The 20376-nt window shown below is 39.3% G+C and overlaps 1 protein-coding gene across 5 annotated transcripts in view; it reads left to right on the top strand.

Annotated features, from left to right (window-relative positions):
* The window catches only part of MCF2 (MCF.2 cell line derived transforming sequence), a 67844-nt gene that overhangs the window by 33562 nt on the left and 13906 nt on the right, over nucleotides 1-20376 (top strand). For 4 of the 5 annotated variants that reach the window (XM_055563536.1, XM_055563535.1, XM_055563533.1 and 1 more), the window contains 6 exons: nucleotides 915-1030; nucleotides 1146-1215; nucleotides 3251-3343; nucleotides 14218-14310; nucleotides 15032-15157; nucleotides 15844-16065. In XM_055563536.1, coding sequence (XP_055419511.1) covers nucleotides 915-1030; nucleotides 1146-1215; nucleotides 3251-3343; nucleotides 14218-14310; nucleotides 15032-15157; nucleotides 15844-16065 — 720 coding nt within the window. The remainder of the gene's footprint in view (nucleotides 1-914; nucleotides 1031-1145; nucleotides 1216-3250; nucleotides 3344-14217; nucleotides 14311-15031; nucleotides 15158-15843; nucleotides 16066-20376) is intronic. The other variant, XM_055563534.1, reaches the window with a different exon arrangement.

Raw genomic sequence — 20376 nt, 5'->3', positions numbered from 1 at the left:
CCTGAGCACCCTGTCTCATGCATTGAACCTGGACTGGCGATCTGTTTCACACATGATAATATACATGCTTCAATGCCATTCCCTCAAATCATCCCACCCTCGCCTTCTCCCACAGAGTCCAAAAGACTGTTCTTTACATCTGTGTCTCTTTTGCTGTCTTGCATATAGTGTCATTGTTACCATCTTTCTAAATTCCATATATATGCGTTAACATACTGTATTGGTGTTTTTCTTTCTGACTTACTTCACTCTGTATAATAGGCTCCAATTTCATCTACCTCATTAGAACTGATTCACATGCATTCTTTTTCTGGAATTCATTAGGAAGTGCAAACTTGCCTTTTTGTCTCCTTCCTTGATTGTTAAATGTGTGCATTCAGGTTCTCCCTCTGTAGTGAGGATTGTGGCTTCAGAATTCATTACAGAAGAGATAAGCTGTTCTGTTAGGAATACAGTGGATTGTTATAATTATTCCCAGGGTGCTATTCAGAGATCATGAGATAAAGCCCTAAGTATGGAGAAAAGCATTCACTTGTTACAAATGTCATATTAGTAATATTAATTTGGTCTGGCAAAACTCAAACACTTATTCCATGTTTAAGGAGAAGTTAATGACCTGTAATATCATCTTTCATACCTGGTTTCTATTTTCTTTCCTTTTAGCTACACCCAAGGCCAAAAAGTTGTCCCTTTCTTCTACCCATTGGGTAGAAAACCTGAGCTTCCTTGTCCTGCTATTGAAAATAATAATAATAGTGGATAACTTGGGGGAACTTGAAGATATGAATAATAAAATTACAAACAACTTTACCCTCTAATCCCATATACATTCTGCTGTACTTGTATCTTTGGTGGCCCAATCGAATGTTGATGTGACTATTTTTTAAATGAATAAATATATTTATTTTGGGTAGGGCTATAGAGCGGAGATGGATAATCCAGAGATGTTTGTTCTTATGCCACCTCTCCTGAGAAGTAAAAGGGATGTTCTCTTTGGAAACATGGCAGAAATATATGAATTCCATAACAAGTATGTAATTGCTGAATTGAATTTTCTTTTTTTTGTGATTATTATTTAAATGGTTGTTGACCAATGTAGCATATTTCACATAAAATCATATTTTTTTTCTTTGAAATTTTTACAGCATTTTCATGAGCAGTCTGGAAAATTGTGTTGATGCTCCAGAAAGAGTGGGATCTTGTTTCCTGGAAAGGGTTAGTTCAATGATTATTTCAAAATATATAAATATATAGGCCACAAACATAGCATGTCATTTTCTAGATTTGGAGACAAGGTAGGCATTATTTTTTATATCCTTTTATTTTTGCAGACGACACATCACTCCAGCAAGTATTTAATGCTAAATCAAGTTTTGTTATAGGAATGGGGTATTGGAGCATACAAATGGCTATTGTATTCTGTGGCTTCAAATGCTACAGTGGCTCAGCTTGTGACCTCTGACCCCTGGGTGATCCCAGGAGTCCAGGGACCATCCTGACTATGAAGATGCAAGAGTTGGAATCATCTTGGCATACCATTCTTGGCTTGGTTAATTTCTAGCCTGAGAGATGCCCTGATAGTCCCCTCTAGTATATGTGAAGTCTTCAAATCAAATATTTGGCTTTCAGGCACCAAGGCATCTATCACAGGAACTTTGCAAAACAGGGAGCTGTGTGTTCTTGTTTTTCTACAATATCTTTCAAGGAGGCTCATGTCTCTGTGTCCCACGGGTGTGCTTAGTATAATTGACTTCCCAGGCTCTGTAATCACACTCTCTTCCATTAGAGTTTTCTCTCACAATGTTCTCTGCTTATCTAGTTCCTCCACTTCCTGAAAGATCACTTTTGTTTTGACTTGAGAGTCAGTTTGATAGAGGTGATCACTGAAAGCCTCCAAGGAAATATCTTATCTCAGGAAGTGTTTATGGAGTGAGAAGATAGTAAGGATAAGGCAGAACCTTTCTCAATATATCCTAACATTTAAAGGCATTTAAATCATGGTCACCTGATGAGAAGAGCTGACTTATTTGAAAAGACCCTGATGCTGGGAAAGATTGAAGGCAGGAGGAGAAGGGGACGACAGAGGATGAGATGGTTGGATGGCATCACCAACTCAATGGACATGAGTTTGAGTAAACTCCAGGAGTTGGTGATGGACAGGGAGGCCTGGTGTGCTGCAGTTAATGGGGCTGCAAAGAGTCGGACACGACTGAGTGACTGAACTGCACTGAACTGAAACCATGGCCAGATTCTTCCCTAATTCTTCCCTAGTTCCCTAAGCAACAGCAGCTCCTCTTGCCTTTGAACTTATATGGTACTTAATGTCTGTGCTACTCATTGGGAATTTTGCATGTACTACTCATGTTTACATATTGAATTTCATGAATTCTTTCTCCAACTAGATGGAAAACTGATTGAGGCAGGGTCCGTATCCTATATATTTTTCTGTCTCTAGTAAGGTCAGCAGAGTTCTTGGAAACCAGTAGTTTAATAAATGCCTATTGATCTGTTCATTCATTCAGCAGTCATCAACTATTCAGTACCTAGTTTGAGCCAAGCACTGAACTAGACAATGTGGAATATCAAGACTATTCACATAGGAAAAGAGGGATTCCACTGTGTCCAGTGTCAGTTGTGCTGTATTAAAGTTGTACGAAGGGTCTTATAGGAGCCAAGAAGAAGTGCATCTGATATTGACTGGAGGTATAAATGATGGCTGTATAGAAGAGATGACTCATGAGATGAGTCTTAATGACTGAGTAGGAGGTAGCCCATTATATGAGGGTCAAATGAACAGGGAGAGAGAAGAGGGTGAGCAGATACTGCACAGGGTTCTGGTACAATGATGATGGTCCAATGAGGACCCAAGGACCTTGGGAGTTACTATTAAGTTCATTCATTAGGGAACGGAGTAACTGAGAGCAAAGAAAGAGTGTATCTCTTGGTACCTGGTTAGCTCGTAGTAATCAAAAAAGTAGTCTGTTTTCATAGTTCATTCAGAGAAGGCTTTTTTCCCTCTAACTCTCAAACTTGGTAAGTGGAAGTTATGAAATTGCTTGGATAATTATGTGTCCCTCTCCCCGGTTTGCTGGGTATGCTGGTCTTGGAATATAAAGAAGGCTTCTGACCTGGCCCTTTAAGTCACATTCCCTGTGATGCTTGACCACACTCACTCTTGCTCAGCCTTTCTTGATAAGAAAAGGACACATTCACAAATCACTAATACATTTGCATTTTCTTTTTATCACAGAAAGATGATTTTCAAATGTATGCGAAGTATTGTCAGAATAAGCCCAGGTCAGAGGCAATTTGGAAGAAGTATTCAGAATGCGCCTTTTTCCAGGTATAGTAATTGTTCAAGTATTGGATAAAGTCTCTGTGGAAGACACTGGGGTATTTCTTATTTATAAATTCATTTTCTGCTTTCAGTAAGTTATATATATATATATATGTGTGTGTGTGTGTGTGTGTGTGTGTTAGTCGCTCAGTCATGTCTGACTCTGTGCAACATTATAGACTGTAGCCCAGCAGACTCCTCTGTCCATGGGATTCTCCAGGCAAGAATACTGGAGTGGGTAGCCATTCCCTTCTCCAGGGGATCTTCCTGACCAAGGGATCAATCCTGGATCTCCTGCATTGCAGGCAGATTCTTTACCATCTGAGGAAGCCTTTTATAGGGATCAATCCTGGATCTCCTGCATTGCAGGCAGGTTCTTTACCATCTGAGGAAGCCTTTTATATATATATATTTAAAAGTGCTGTTTGACCTTCCCCAAAATATACATATATGTATACCAACATATTTGCCACTCCCTAGAGGCAACAACTTTCTGCTTTTTTAGCTATTTCTTTCATTATTTACCTCCATATCTCCAAAATATCATACTTATATTGCTGCTTCCCACAAAAGAAGATGAGAATTTAGCTTTCTTTCATTGTTCTTGCCTCCCTGCAGAATTTCTGTTGTCTTCACATTGGTTATGGCCTAATAATATTCCATAGTATGGATATTCCACATTTTATTTACCCATTCATCACCTGATAGACATTTGAGTTGTCTCTACCTTTTGTGTGGGCTTCCCTTGCGGCTCAGCTGGTAAAGAAGCCACCTGCAATGCAGGAGACCTGGATTCAATCCCTGGGTTGGGAAGATCCCCTGGAGAAGGGAAAGGCTACCCACTCCAGTATTCTGGCCTGGAGAATTCCATGGACTGTATAGTCCATGGGGTCACAAAGAGTCGGACACAACTGAGCGACTTTCACTTCACTTCACCTTTTGTATACAAGCTTTTGTGTGAACATTATTTTCTTTTCTCTTTTCCATTAACCTGGGTATGAAACTGCTAAGTCAATTCTGTTTAAACTTTTTGAAGAACCATTAGATTGTTTTCCAAAGTTGCTGCACCATTTTATATTCCTACAAGCAGTGTATGAGGGACCTAATTGCCCCACATCCCCACCAACACTTGTTTGTATCTAATTACTTCTTAAACAAGCATTTATTTTTATTTTTTAATATTCTTATATTTGTATTTTTTATTTTTTTAATATAAATTTATTTATTTTAATTGGAGGCTAATTACTTTATAATATTGTAGTGGTTTTACCATACACTGACATGAATCTGCCACTGGTGTACATGTGTTCCCTATCCTGAAACCCCCTCCCACCTCCCTCCCCATCCTATCTCTCTGGGCCATCCCAGTGCACCAGCCCCAAACACCCTGTATCATGCATTGAACCTGGACTGGCGATCTATTTCACATATGATAATATACATGTTTCAATGCCATTCTCCCAAATCATCCCACCCTCGCCCTCTCCCACAGAGTTCAAAAGACTGTTCTATACATCTGTGTCTCTTTTGCTATCTCACATACAGGGTTATCGTTACCATCTTTCTAAATTCCATATATATGCGTTAGTATACTGTATTGGTGTTTTTCTTTCTGGCTTACTTCACTCTGTTTAATAGGCTCTAATTTCATCCACCTCATTAGAACTGATTCAAATGCATTCTTTTTAATGGCTGAGTAATATTCCATTGTGTATATGTAGCACAGCTTTCTTATCCATTCGTCTGCTGATGGACATCTAGGTTGCTTCCATGTCCTGGCTATTATAAACAGTGCTGCGATGAACATTGGGGTACACGTGTCTCTTTCAATTCTGGTTTCCTCGGTGTGTATGCCCAGCAGTGGGATTGCTGGGTCATATGGCAGTTCTATTTCCAGTTTTATAAGGAATCTCCACACTGTTCTCCATAGTGGCTGTACTAATTTGCATTCCCGCCAACAGTGTAAGAGGGTTCCCTTTTCTCCACACCCTCTCCAGCATTTATTGCTTGTAGACTTTTGGATAGCAGCCATTCTGACTGGTGTGAAATGGTACCTCATTGTGGTTTTAATTTGCATTTCTCTGATAATGAGTGATGTTGAGCATCTTTTCATGTGTTTGTTAGCCATCTGTATGTCTTCTTTGGAGAAATGTCTGTTTAGTTCTTTGGCCCATTTTTTGGTTGGGTCGTTTATTTTTCTGGAATTGAGCTGCAGGAGTTGCTTGTATATTTTTGAAATTAATTCTTGTCCATTGCTTCGTTTCCTATTATTTTCTCCCATTTTGAAGGCTGTCTTTTCACCTTGATTATAGTTTCCTTTGTTGTGCAGAAGCTTTTAATTTTAATTAGGTCTCATTTGTTTAGTTTTTCTTTTATTTCCAGTATTCTGGGAGGTGGGTCCTAGAGGATCGTGCTGTGGTTTATGTCGGAGAGTGTTTTGCTTATGTTTTCCTCTAGGAGTTTTATAGTTTCTGGTCTAATGTTTAGATCTTTTATCCATTTTGAGTTTATTTTTGTGTATGGTGTTAGAACATGTTCTAGTTTCATCCTTTTATAAGTGGCTCTCCAGGTTTCCCAACACCAGTTGTTAGAGAGATTGTCTTTTCTCTATTGTATATTCTTGCCTCCTTTGTCAAAGATAAGGTGTCCATAGGTGCATGGATTTATCTCTGGGCTTTCTACTTTGTTCTATCGATGTATATTTCTGTCTTTGTGCCAGTACCATACTGTCTTGATGACTGTGGCTTTGTACTAGAACCTGAAGTCAGGCAGGTTGATTCCTCCAGTTCCATTATTCTTTCTCAAGATTGCTTTGGCTATTCGAGATTTTTTGCATTTCCATACAAATTGTGAAATTATTTGTCCTAGCTCTGTGAAAAATACCGTTGGTAGCTTGATAGGGATTGCATTGTATCTGTAGATTGCTTTGGGTAGTATACTCATTTTCACTGTACTGATTCTTCGAATCCATGAACATGGGATATTTCTTCATCTATTTGTGTCCTCTTTGACTTCTTTCACCAGTGTTTTATAGTTTTTTTATATATAGGTGTTTTGTTTCTTTAGGTAGATACATTCCTAAGTATTTTATTCTTTTCGTTGCAATGGTGAATGGAATTGTTTCCTTAATTTCTCTTTCTGTTTTCTCATTGTTAGTGTATAGGAATGCAAGGGATTTCTGTGTGTTAATTTTATATTCTGCAACTTGACTATATTCATTGGTTAGCTCTAGTAATTTTCTGGTGGAGGCTTTAGGGTTTTCTATGTAGAGGATCATGTCATCTGCAAACAGTGAGAGTTTTACTTCTTCTTTTCCAATCTGTATTCCTTTTATTTCTTTTTCTGCTCTGATTGCTGTGGCCAAAACTTCCAAAACTATGTTGAATAGTAGTGGTGAGAGTGGGCACCTTTGTCTTGTTCCTGACTTTAGGGGAAATGCTTTCAATTTTTCACCATTGATGATGTTTGCTGTGGGTTTGTCATACATAGCTTTTATTATGTTGAGGTATGTTCCTTCTATTCCTGCTTTCTGGAGGGTTTTTATCATAAATGGATGTTGAATTTTGTCAAAGGCTTTCTCTGCATCTATTGAGATAATCATATGGTTTTTATCTTTCAGTTTGTTAATGTGGTGTATTACATTTTTGATTTGCAGATATTGAAGAATCCTTGCATCCCGGGATCAAGCCCGCTTGGTCATGATGTATGATCTTTTTAATGTGTTGTTGGATTCTGTTTGCTAGAATTTTGTTAAGGATTTTTGCATCTATGTTCATCAGTGATATTGGCCTGTAATTTTCTTATTTTGTGGCATCTTTGTCAGGTTTTGGTATTAGGGTGATGGTGGCCTCATAGAATTAGTTTGGAAGTTTACCTTCCTCTGCAATTTTCTGGAAGAGTTTGAGTAGGATAGGTGTTAGCCCTTCACTAAATTTTTGGTAGAATTCAGCTGTGAAGCTGTCTGGTCCTGGGCTTTTGTTTGCTGGAAGATTTCTGATTACAGTTTCAATTTCCGTGCTTGTGATGGGTCTGTTAAGATTTTCTATTTCTTCCTGGTTCAGTTTTGGAAAGTTGTACTTTTCTAAGAATTTGTCCATTTCTTCCAGGTTGTCCATTTTATTGGCATATAGTTGCTGATAGTAGTCTCTTATGGTCCTTTGTATTTCTGTGTTCTCTGTTGTGATCTCTCCATTTTCATTTCTAATTTTGTTGATTTGATTCTTCTTCCTTTGTTTCTTTATGAGTCTTGCTAATGGTTTGTTAATTTTATTTATCTTCTCAAAGAACCAGCTCTTGGCTTTGTTGATTTTTGCTGTGGTCTCTTTTATTTCTTTTGCATTTATTTCTGCCCTAATTTTTAAGATTTCTTTCCTTCTACTAACCCTGGGGTTCTTCATATCTTCCTTTTCCAGTTGCTTAAGTGTAGAGTAAAGTTATTTATTTGAATTTTCTCTTGTTTCTTGAGGTACGCCTGTATTGCTATGAATCTTCCCCTTAGCACTGCTTTTACAGTGTCCCACAGGTTTTGGGTTGTTGTGTTTTCATTTTCATTCGTTTCTATGCATATTTTGATTTCTTTTTTGATTTCTTCTGTGATTTGTTGGTTATTCAGCTGCATGTTGTTTACCCTCCATAGGTTGGAATTTTTAAGTTTTTCTCCTGTAATTGAGATCTAATCTTATTGCATTGTGGTCAGAAAAGATGCTTGGAATGATTTCAGTTTTTTTTTTTTTAATTTACCAAGGCTAGATTTATGGTCCAGGATGTGATCTATCCTGGAGAAGTTTCCATGTGCAGTTGAGAAAAAGGTGAAATTCATTGTTTTGGGGTGAAATGTCCTATAGATATCAATTAGGTCTAACTGGTCTATTGTATCATTTAAAGTTTGTGTTTCCTTGTTAATTTTCTGTTTAGTTGATCTATCCATAGGTGTGAGTGGGGTATTAAAGTCTCCCACTATTATTGTGTTATTGTTAATTTCCCCTTTCATACTTGTTAGCATTTGCCTTACATATTGTAGTGTTCCTATTTTGGGTGCATATATTTTTATAATTGTTCTATCTTCTTCTTGGATTGATCCTTTGATCACTATGTAGTGTCTTTCTTTGTCTCTTTTCACAGCTTTTTTTTAAAGTCTATTTTATCTGATATGAGTATTGCTACTCCTGCTTTCTTTTGGTCTCTATTTGCATGGAATATATTTTTCTAGCCCTTCACTTTCAGTCTGTATGTGTCCTTTGCTTTGAGGTGGGTCTCTTGTAGACAACAGATATAGGGGTCTTATCTTTTTTATCCATTCAGCCAGTCTTTGTCTTTTGGTTGGGACATTCAACCCATTTATATTTAAGGTAATTATTGATAAGTATGATCCCATTGCCATTTACTTTGTTGTTTTGGGTTCGAGTTTATACACCCTTTCTGTGTTTCCTGTCTAGAGAAGATCCTTTAGTATTTGTTGGAGAGCTGGTTTGGTGGTGCTGAATTCTCTCAGTTTTTGCTTGTCTGTAAAACTTTTGATTTCTCCTTCATATTTGAATGAGATCCTTGCTGGGTACAGTAATCTGGGTTGTAGGTTTTTCTCTTTCATCAGTTTAAGTATGTCCTACCATTCCCTTCTGACATGAAGAGTTTCTATTGAAAGATCAGCTGTTATCCTTATGGGAATCCCCTTGTGTGTTATTTGTTGTTTTTCCTTTGCTGCTTTTAATATTTGTTCTTTGTGTTTGATCTTTGTTAATTTGATTAATATGTGTCTTGGGGTGTTTTGCCTTGCATTTATCCTGTTTGGGACTCTCAGGGTTTCTTGGACTTGGGTGACTGTTTCCTTCCCCATTGTTTGGGACTCTCAGGGTTTCTTGGACTTGGGTGACTATTTCCTTCCCCATTTTAGGGAAGTTTTCAACTATTATCTCCTCAAGTATTTTCTCATGGTCTTTCTTTTTGTCTTCTTCTTCTGGGACTCCTGTGATTCGAATGTTGGGGCATTTAACATTGTCCCAGAGGTCTCTGAGGTTGTCCTCATTTCTTTTAATTCTTTTTTCTTTTTCCCTCTCTGCTTCATTTATGTCTACCATTCTATCTTCTACCTCACTAATTCTATCTTCTGCCTCCATTATTCTACTGTTGGTTCCATCCAGAGTGTTTTTGACCTCATTTATTGCATTATTCATTATATATTGACTCTTTTTTATTTCTTCTAGGTCCTTGTTAAACATTTCTTGCATCTTCTCAATCCTTGTCTCCAGGCTGTTCATCTGTAACTCCATTTTGTTTTCAAGATTTTGGATAATTTTCACTATCATTATTCGGAATTCTTTATCAGGTAGATTCCCTATCTGTTCCTCTTTCATTTGGTTTGATGGGCATTTATCCTGTTCCTTTGCCTGCTGTATATTTCTCTGCCTTTTCCTCTTGTTTATATTGCTGAGTTTGGGATGGCCTTTCTGTATTCTGGCAGTTTGTAGAGTTCTCTTTATTGTGGAGTTTTCTCCCTGTGGGTGGGGTTGTACGGGTGGCTTGTCAAGGTTTCCTGGTTAGGGGAGCTTGTGTCGGTGTTCTGGTGGGTGGAGCTGTATTTCTTCTCTCTGGAGTGCAATGAAGTGTCCAGTAATGAGTTATGAGATGTCAGTGGTTTTGGAGTAACTTTGGGCAGCCTGTATATTGAAGCTCAGGGCTGTGTTCCTGTGTTGCTGGAGAATGTGCATGGTATGTCTTGCTCTGGGTCTTGTTGGCCCTTGGGTGGTGCTTGGTTTTAGTGTAGGTATGGAGGCGTTTGATGAGCTCCTGTCAATTAATGTTCCCTGGAGTCAGGAGTTCTCTGATGTTCTCAGGATTTGGATTTAAGCCTCTTGCTTCTGGTTTTCAGTCTTTTTCTTACAGTAGCCTCAAGAGTTCTCCATCTTTACAGCACTGATGATAAAACATCTAGGTTAATAATGAAAAGTTTCTCCACAATGAGGGACACCCGGAGAGGTACACAGAGTTACATGGAGAAGAGAAGAGGAAAGAGGGAGATAGAGGTGAGCAGGAGTAGAAGAGGGGGAATCAAAAGGGGAGAGAGCAAGCTAGCCAGTAATCACTTCTCTATGTGCTCTGCACAGTCTGGACCACTCAGAGATGTTCACAGAGTTACAGAGAGAAGAGAAGAGGGAGGAAGGAGACAGAGGTGGCCAGGAGGATAAAAGGGGGAATCAAAAGGAGAGAGACAGATCTAGCCAGTAATCAGTTCCCTAAGTGTTCTCCACAGCCCGGAACACACAAAGAGATTCACAGAGTTGGATAGAGAAGAGAAAGAGGAGGGAGGAATTAGAGGCGACCTGGTTGAGAAAAAGGAGAGTTAAAAGGGGGAAAGAGCCATCAAGCCAGTAATCTCACTCCAAGTAAAAATGGGTAATGAAGATTGGGTTCTTAAAGGTACAGAATTGATAACAAATACCAAAAAGGAAAGATTAAAAATCTAGAGTGGAGGTTAGATTCTCAAAAATACAATATTAAAAAAAAAAAACCCAAAACAAATTCACAAACATTATAAAATATATATATGAAGTTTGTTTCCCCGGTTGCACAGACTGTAAAGCATCTGCCTGCAGTGCAGGTGACCAGGTTTGATCCCTGGGTGGGGAAGATCCCCTGGAGAAGGAAATGGCAACCCACTCCAGTACTCTTGTCTGAAAAATTCCATGGACTGAGGAGCCTGGTAGGCTACAGTCCATGGGGTCACAAAAAGTCAGACATGACTGAGTGACTTCACTTCACTTTGCTTTAAAAATGGGGTCTTTTTTTTTTACAAAGTAATAGTAGGTTATAAAAATGAAAATTAAAGGAGTAATAGAGGACGTAAAAGTAAAAGAAATTTAATTTAAAAATGATAATAAAAAAATATATCTAGGACTTTCTCTGGTGTTGTTGTGGACAGTGTGGGGTCAGTTCATTTTCTGATAGTTCCCTGATCTGGCTTATACTCAAGATCTATAGATCCCTCCCTATGTAGTCATTGCTAACTACAGGGTTTTAATCTATTGCACCTGTCATTTCCAAAGCTGTTCCCTCTGTTGATTTTAGCTTCTTCTGTTTGCTGGTCTTTTCAGTGTCTCATTTCCACCCTGACACAAAGGGGCAGTGGTGGTCACTTTTTTAGGCTCACTTATTCAGTCTTGATGTGGGGAGGGAGGAACACTGCAAAAAAATATTACTGGAGTGTGTGGGGAGTGCTCACAGTTTCAGCAGCACTGGGTTTGCCCCCACTCACGGTGTGTGTGCTTTCCCAGTCTACACTTCTCAGGCTTTAGGTTGCTCTGCTGGGAACTGTCTGACGCGGGCCCTGGGTTGCATGCACTTCCCCCATCTAAGCTGCTCAGATTCAGGTTCTTGGGTACTCTACAAAGGTGTAGACTTGGTTGGGCCTGCGTTTTGTGCCCTTCCCAGGTCCGAGCAGCTCAGGTGACCAGGTGCTTGCCCAGCGCAGTCACCCCCAGTTGGAGGGTGCATCTTATTGCCTCCCCTGTCCCTCCACTCAGTTTTCTGGGTGTACAATGGGCGTGCCTTCTCAGGTGTGCTGTGTGTCTCTTCTGGGGAGCTGATCTCTGGCTGTGACCCTCCTGGCGGATGTCAATCATCCAGAATCCCAAGAAGTCTTGGTTAGCAACGAAGCCTGCTTGCAGTTTGGTAGAGGATGCCTCTCCCAGGCTGCGATTGCATGCTTCCGGCTCTGGCTGGCTGCCCTCTCCTGCCTGTCTCCGGTGGGGGGTGGGCCGGTCCACAGCTGGCTAGCTGTGCTCAGTCCTTTGTTCTGTGAGTGGGCCTGGCAGTGTCTTAGGTTAGGGCTTTTTGTGGGATAGCTATCCCACAGTCTGGGTTGCTATCTCAAATTAGTTTCCTCAGATTGCCCTTGGGGCATTTAGGTCTGGTCCTTACCCTAAGCAGTGCAGCCCGTGCCTCCCTGTCCAGGCCCCGCTTGCTAGTGGCAGATGCAAGCGTCTGGGCTGCTTCTCTGTTGGGAGTTGCTGTTAGCCATATAATCTGTGGGTTTTGATTATTTATTTATTTATTTTTCCTCCCAGTTATGTTGCCCTCTGAGATTCCAAGACTCGCAATAGACCTGCTGGTGAGAGTGTTTCCTGGTGTTCGGAAACTTCTTTCTTTTTTAAGATTCCCTTCCTGGGACGGATCTCCGTCCCTAACTCTTTTGTCTCTCTTTTTATCTTTTATATTTTGTCCTACCTCCTTTCGAAGACAATGGGCTGCCTTTCTGGGTGCCTAATGTCCTTTGCCAACAAAGGTTCATCTAGTCAAGGCTATGGTTTTTCCTGTGGTCATGTATGGATTTGAAAGTTGGACTGTGAAGAAGGCTGAGCGCTGAAGAATTGATGCTTTTGAACTGTGGTGTTAGAGAAGACTCTTGAGAGTCCCTTGGACTGCAAGGAGATCCAACCAGTCCATTCTAAAGGAGATCAGCCCTGGGATTTCTTTGGAAGGAATGATGCTAAAGCTGAAATTCCAGTACTTTGGCCACCTCATGCGAAGAGTTGACTCATTGGAAAAGACTCTGATGCTGGGAGGGATTGGGGGCAAGAGAAGGGGACGACAGAGGATGAGATGGCTGGGTGGCATCACTGACTCGATGGACGTGAGTCTGAGTGAACTCCGGGAGTTGGTGATAGACAGGGAGGCCTGGCGTGCTGCAATTCATGGGGTCGCAAAGAGTTGGACATGACTGAGTGACTGATCTGATCTGATCTGGTCTGAATGTCCTCTGCCAGCATTCAGAAGTTGTTTTGTGGAATTTGCTCAGCATTCAAATGTTTTGTTGATGAATTTGTGTTCGAGAAACTGGTCTCCCCATCCTATTCCTCTGCCATCTTACGACTGCCCCTTAAACAAGCATTTAAAATTACTTCTTATACAACCATCTTTTTTTTAAACCCCACCTTCATCTCCAACTTTCAGAGGAGGAAGGCATTCTTGGAGGAGGGGGAAAGGTGTTCTTGAATATAAATTGAGTTATTCCTTGGGTTTGTCCTTTGCCAGTTTCCAAATTTTGTAGATGTTTTCCCCTCTCTCAGCTTGTAACTTTAGGTTTTGCCTTGTAAAAATGTTTCCATCGTGTTAGTTGTATTTCATGAGTGAGAAGAGCCAAATACATGTATCAGTTCACCATTTTTAACCATAAATTGATTATTGAATTAGATGTATTGAATTTTACCCATATATAGAGGAGGGTCCTAGATCTTACATAGGTATATCCTCTCCCATTCACTTTGTGTTCTGCACTTCCTATATGCACATTTCATCCCAAATAGCTTCATTTTGCCCTAAATATGGGCTCTACAATGTTCCCAGGACCCAGAGTCATGACTCCTATATTTATAGTGGCAGCAAGCCAGTAATCAGATGAAATATAGCACTAGTTGATAAGGGCTATATTTTTCTTGTGACATTTAGGAAACTCTTCTCATACCCAGTCTGATTTATATTCAGTGCAACCTATTTCTTTTCTGGGTCTTGTCCTGTGGAACTGAGCCTTTTGTTAATTTTCTTGGATACTCAGAAGAACTTTCTGGTCATGTTAACCTAGGATCATCATTCATTGCTTTCTGACTTTTTAAGCATTCCACATGATTGTGAATTTATACATAATTTTTTTTGGTCTTTGAAATTTGGGTATTTTCTTTCTCTCCAATCCTTGAAATAATGTTCACTGTAGTTTTCCAGATATACTGCCTCTTAAAATTTTCGTACCATATAGGACAGCGATCTTTCTGGTAAATTTTCCTTGAGATGTAAGAAACATCCATGCATTGGGTCTCATCAGTGAACATTTGGCATTTTCATAGGCAAAATGTCTTAATTTAAACTTATTAATAATTCTATTTTAATGACAGGAATGTCAAAGAAAATTAAAACACAGACTTGGTCTAGATTCCTATTTACTGAAACCAGTGCAACGTATCACTAAATACCAGTTACTGTTGAAGGTAATTATATGAAGCATTTCTTTCTTTCTTTACTTACTTTTTTGGGTCAGATGTAGCAAAGCCATTAAAAAGGAAGCACTAGAAATAGGTAGGCTCCCTGACTGGGAGGGCTAGATATAGCAGTAGAATCTATGCTTTTAGCTGTTTGTGTCCATACAAGTTACACTGATACATGGACAAGATTGACTGCAGAAGGTTTACTGTTGTTAAGTGGAACTAAACAAATACTTCTTACAGTTTTGAGACTGTATTTCCTATGAGCCTTCTCAGTGAAAAATAAAGATAGCATATCCCTGAGTAATGTGAAAGGATTCCTAAAATGTCATGTTAGGTATAAATACAACATTGTTTTAAAATGTCTTTTCACAATGTTCTATGGTGTATGCATGGTGAATAAAATTAATTGCTCTACATGGAGGACCAAAAAGATGTGTAATTGTTTTAAAAACGAATCTCTAGTGTGTCCTAATAGCTATTGTTTGCCAGTATTGAATGTTCTTTACTTTCTACTGTTTAGTCACTATTCCATTTCTTCCCCAGTTTTGACATTGTTATTAAATATAGTATTAATGTGACAAATAGCATGTGAAAGAAAGTACTCAAAAAAGTGCCATTATCTTTGGATTCCTCCTTGAAAGCATGTTAGCAAAAAATATATTCATTTTCTCCAGCTATTAATATCTGCCTAATATTAAGTTTAACTCTTGACTTCTAATTACAGGAGCTATTAAAATATAGCAAAGACTGTGTCGGAGCTGTAGAATTAAAGGAGGCACTTGACACAATGCTGGATTTACTGAAGTCAGTTAATGACTTAATGCATCAGACTGCAATAAATGGCTATATCGTAAGTAGATCTTCATGATTGTTGCAGTTTTACAGGGTAAGCATGTTAACATCTCTTTCTTCCTCTCCTGGAACAACTGAGAAATAAGACGTGAGAGGCAGACAAATGAAGGATCTAAATGTCAGCATTATTACTTATGATGCTAAGTGGAAAATTGGCTTCAGATCAGCAGCCAGATGGATTTACGACATTCCCCTTGTACCTAACAAGGCCTACCCCCAAGTGCAGACCTTGGGAGATCCCACGTGATGGGATATTTGGGTCTATTCTAAGGAGACATATGGTCTCAGAAGTGCTCTTTGCCCAGGTCCAAGATAGAGAGATGAAAGAAAGAGATCAAATCTTTAGGAGTTAGCTCCACCCCGTGGGAAAACTTGGACTGGAAGAGCTCACTTGCCAATCAGGACTGAGGAAGCCATGGGGAGAGTTGGCCCAGCTGAAATACCTCCACATGGAGACATGAAGCCAGGGAAAAGGAGGTTTCTTCTATCTCCCAGTCCCACAGTCATTTTGTAACTGGCTGACACATGGCATGTTTTCATGTGAAAAGTTATGATGAATGAAACTTTTAAAACTATAAATTATGCTTCAGGGTTTAGTAGCTCAAGCTAAACACTGTAATGATGCTGTCAGAGATCAGAATGCCCTTCTGCCCTGTACTAATGAGCTGAGGTTTTCTGTTCCAGGGAAACTTAAATGAGCTGGGCAAGATGATAATGCAGGGTGCGTTCAGTGTTTGGATGGGACACAAGAAAGGTACTACAAAGATGAAGGATTTTGCTAGATTCAAACCAATGCAGCGGCACCTTTTCCTGTACGAAAAAGCCGTCATATTTTGTAAAAGGCGTGTTGAAAGTGGAGAAGGCAGTGATCGATACCCATCATACAGTTTTAAGCACTGTTTGAAAGTAAGACCTTTTGAATTGTATAATGTAATAGTTCCTCGTGTATGCATATACTGTATTCAAATTTGTGTACTTTTTCAGTTCAGATGACTGTGTTTTATACTTTAGTCACACACATTTGTATATTTTTTCTAAACAAAATCTTTTGTTTTAAACTGAAGTATAATTGGCCTATAACATTATATTTGTTTCAGGTATATAGTGTAATGAGTCAATATTTGTACATATTGTGAAATGATCGCCACAAATAACATCCATCACCACACAGTTAAAAACATTTTTTTTCTTGTGATAACTTTTAAGATCTGCTCTCTTAGCAAGTTTCAAATATGAAGTACAGTATTATTAATCATGGTCACCATAGTTACCGTGCTATACATTACATCCCTGGGGTTTATTTATTTTACAACTGGAAGTTTGTACCCTTTGACCCCCTTCTCTACTCATTTCTCAAGCTCTCACCCATGAAACCTTAAGTAGGAGTCATATAGAGATGTCAGGTGAAGCAGAACTTGTCTGCCTGAAGTGAGAGCCAGAAAGGGCAGAATGTAACCTTCTCTTCCTCTCTCACTTCAGTCCCAGGCATTCCTCAAGGGGACACCCTACTGTCCTGCCTGGTGCAGTTTGAAATTACAGGAAGAGACCCAGGCTCCCCCATTTGCCCTGTCTTACCAATGACACCAGGTGGAGTTCTTGGTCTTGGTAGCAAGGACTTTTTATCATACAGGAGAGTCAAAGAGGAAAGAGTTTTTTCCTTTTTTTTTTTTTCAATGTAATTAAAAAATGGATCACTTTTTTTGTTGTTGTTTTTCTTGGCCTCGCCACTCAGCTTAGTTCCCCAACCAGGGATTGAATCTGTGGCCCCCTTGCACTGGAAGCACAGAGTCTTAACCACTGGACTACCAGATCACTTTTATGTCTAGCATATTCCCATCATATTCCTCCTCCATCCCTTCTCTTCCTGGGTGTTCCAGAGCCACCTATTGCTGAATCTTGCCCACACCTGTCCTGTCTGATCCTTAGAAATTGCTTTCTTCTCTCCCATAACCCAAATCACCATTATGTCCTACAGTTAGTTTGGTATTCAAATGAGAGCAGTATTGTGTGAGGAAGTTATTGGCAATTCAGTGCCAGTCCCAGCTGGTTTTGACATTTGAGAAGAGGAACTTCCAATCCACAGGAGTCTGTAATTGGAAAATTTGATTTTTTTCACACCTAATTAATTTTATCTTTCAAGTTCTATATTGTAAAAGCAATATAGCATTTGTTAAAGAAAATTTGGGGACTTCCATGATGGTGCAGTGGTTAAGACTCTGAGCTCCCACCGGGAGGGGCAGAGGTTTGATCCCTGGTCAAGGAAGATACTGCATGTTGTGCAGCATGACCAAAGAAAAGAAAAGAAAAGAAAATTTGGAAAATGGAGAAAATTATTACCCTCAACTTCCCAGCCACTATCATTTTGGCTATTTCTCATGAGCCTGTTGTTTCTTGGTTGTTAGCAAGTTGAGAATTGATGAGATATCCAGCAGTGGTAATAAAGAGGATGGGTCATATGTCCTGAGCAGGCATGAGGGCTTTGTGTCAGGAGGCCCCCTGAGAAGCAGACCCTGCTTTTGATTCTTCCCAGATGCCAACAACTGTATACTGTTCCTGACGGAATTCCTAACCACAGTTAGGTCTCTGACCTTTTCCTATGGTCTACTTTCCCTGCTGAACCCACAGCGATGGCTCTTCAAAACTCTCACTGTTTTCCTAACAAATGCCCTGTTGCTCTTTTGATATTAGCCACCCATCTCCAAGCCCCTAAAATCTCCAAGGGTCTTTTATGTCTCTAATAAACTTTGGTTGAGAATCAAGAGTTTGTAATCGACATCAAACAGGGTTCAGGTTTCCTGCTATCTGTATGTCTATTCCCCGGGAAGGTACTTTATCTTCATAGACTAGTTGGACCCAAATCCATTTGATTCACTTTTTATTTGTAGAGTGACCTAGTTACTACCTAATGGACTATTTCTGGCTTGTATTGATTTTTCTTTTTTTACTTTTCTCTCTCTCTCTTTTTTGCTTTTAATTTATCACAAATTGGACACACTAACAGAGTAGTTTAGTATTTCTAAAGTATATCAGAGTGAGGATGGATTGGTATGTGGTAACCAGTTCATGAGAATGCAAACAACAGTGGTTACCATGGAAACAGAGGGTGGATAGATGCAAGAAACATTTCCATGGCAGGTAAACAGGAAGTCTTGTTGACTTACTAGATACAGAAAATAAATAATACCTGACATTGGAAGGAAAAAATCAGCCTGTTTTTTCTTTGATTCCACAGTAACACCTAGTGTCCTTAATAAAAGACATTAGTCACTGATGCCTGCAAGGATTGAGACCAGCATTATTAGGAAAATGGTGATGTTGCTCACAGAGAAAGATCGAAATTAAGCTATTTCTTATAAGCCTCACTATGCTTACTTCCTCTTGCTTACATGAGGTTCTGGAATTAAATAACTGCTGGTAGGAGTAGTCAGTGTGTTACATAAGAGTTTGGATTCCTGGTTTCAGAATCTTCCCCTTGGTAGAGAGGATCAATGTGGAAGCACTTTCAAGGAACTGTTGCCTTGACTTCATCTTATCAAGCTGGAATTTCATGGCCTGACAGCTGTATGATGACTGCGTGCTATATTTTAAGTTGACAGCTCCTGTGCAAAGGAAAGGCCCTAAAGTACACACACAGTCAAATGGAGACATTCGAGTTCTTCAGATTCCTCAGTTCATGCGTTTATTATTTTCATCTATGTTTTTAAGTTTAACAAATATATGTGTCATGCTGTTTTGCTAGGAGCTGTTTAAATGTTATCAATGTTAATTCATTTAATCTACATAGCAACTTTATATGAAGTAGGAATTATTATAAACCCCATTTGAGGATAGGCAAGCCAAGTTCCAGAGAGGTGAATATTTCATCCAAGGGCATAGATTCACACCCAGGCAGATGGCCTCGAACTCCATGATCATAACACCTGCACCATGCTGGCAGGTCTTGTTCTTGCTTGTTTATTTCATTCCTTTATTCCTTTTTATCTCTATCCTCTGCACTTAATCTCCTCTCTACCCCTGTAGCAAACATTCTAATTTATTTGATGTACATCCTTCAGTTTGTGTGTTCTTTTTAAATACATATTAATGTTCTGTGCCCATTTAGTTTTTTTAATATAAATTTATTAATTTTAATTGGAGGCTAGTTACTTTACAATATTGTATTGGTTTTGCCATACATCAATATGAATCCACAACAGGTGTACACATGTTCCCCATCCTGAACCCCCCTCCCACCTCCCTCCCCATACCATCCCTCTAGGTCATCCCAGTGCACCAGCCCCGAGCATCCTGTATCATGTATCGAACCTGGACTGGCGATTCGTTTCACATATGATATTATAACATGTTTCAATGCCATTCTCCCAAATCATCCCACCCTTGCCCTCTCCCACAGAGTCCAAAAGACTGTTCTATACATCTGTGTCTCTTTTGCTGTCTCACATATAGAGTTATCATTACCATCTTTCTATCCATATATATGCATTAGTATACTGTATTGGTGTTTTTCTTTCTGGCTTACTTCACTCTATATAATATGCTCCAGTTTCATCTACCTCATTAGAACTGATTCAAATGTATTCTTTTTAATGGCTGAGTAATACTCCATTGTGTATATGTAGCACAGCTTTCTTATCCATTCGTCTGCTGATGGACATCTAGGTTGCTTCCATGTCCTGGCTATTATAAACAGTGCTGCGATGAACATTGGGGTACACGTGTCTCTTTCCCTTCTGGTTTCCTCAGTGTGTATGCCCAGCAGTGGGATTGCTGGATCATAAGGCAGTTCTATTTCCAGTTTTTTAAGGAATCTCCACACTGTTCTCCATAGTGGCTGGACTAGTTTGCATTCCCACCAACAGTGTAAGAGGGTTCCCTTTTCTCCACACCCTCTCCAGCATTTATTGCCAATTTTTATAAATTGTATTCTGATATAATCCTCATTTTCTTTCTTTTTTGATCCCAGAAACTGTTTTCAAGATACAGTTATGTTACTGTTTTATACCCAATACCTTGCTTGTAATTGCCTCATGGCAGTTCAGCCTTGCTGCATTTTTTGTTTTGTTAATATGAAGATAAATTTTTAAATAATACTAACTCAAGAGGTAACTATTATGTATCCCAGATACATAAATATAAGTCTTAAAATATGTAGTTATTGGTTATAATCCCAGAGTTCTTGACCCACTGGGAGACTTTTTAACAAGGTAGTTGACATCA

Source organism: Bubalus kerabau, chromosome X (assembly GCF_029407905.1).
Source record: "Bubalus kerabau isolate K-KA32 ecotype Philippines breed swamp buffalo chromosome X, PCC_UOA_SB_1v2, whole genome shotgun sequence".
Taxonomy (NCBI): domain Eukaryota; kingdom Metazoa; phylum Chordata; class Mammalia; order Artiodactyla; family Bovidae; genus Bubalus; species Bubalus kerabau.
This window is presented reverse-complemented; position numbering and strand designations above follow the sequence as displayed.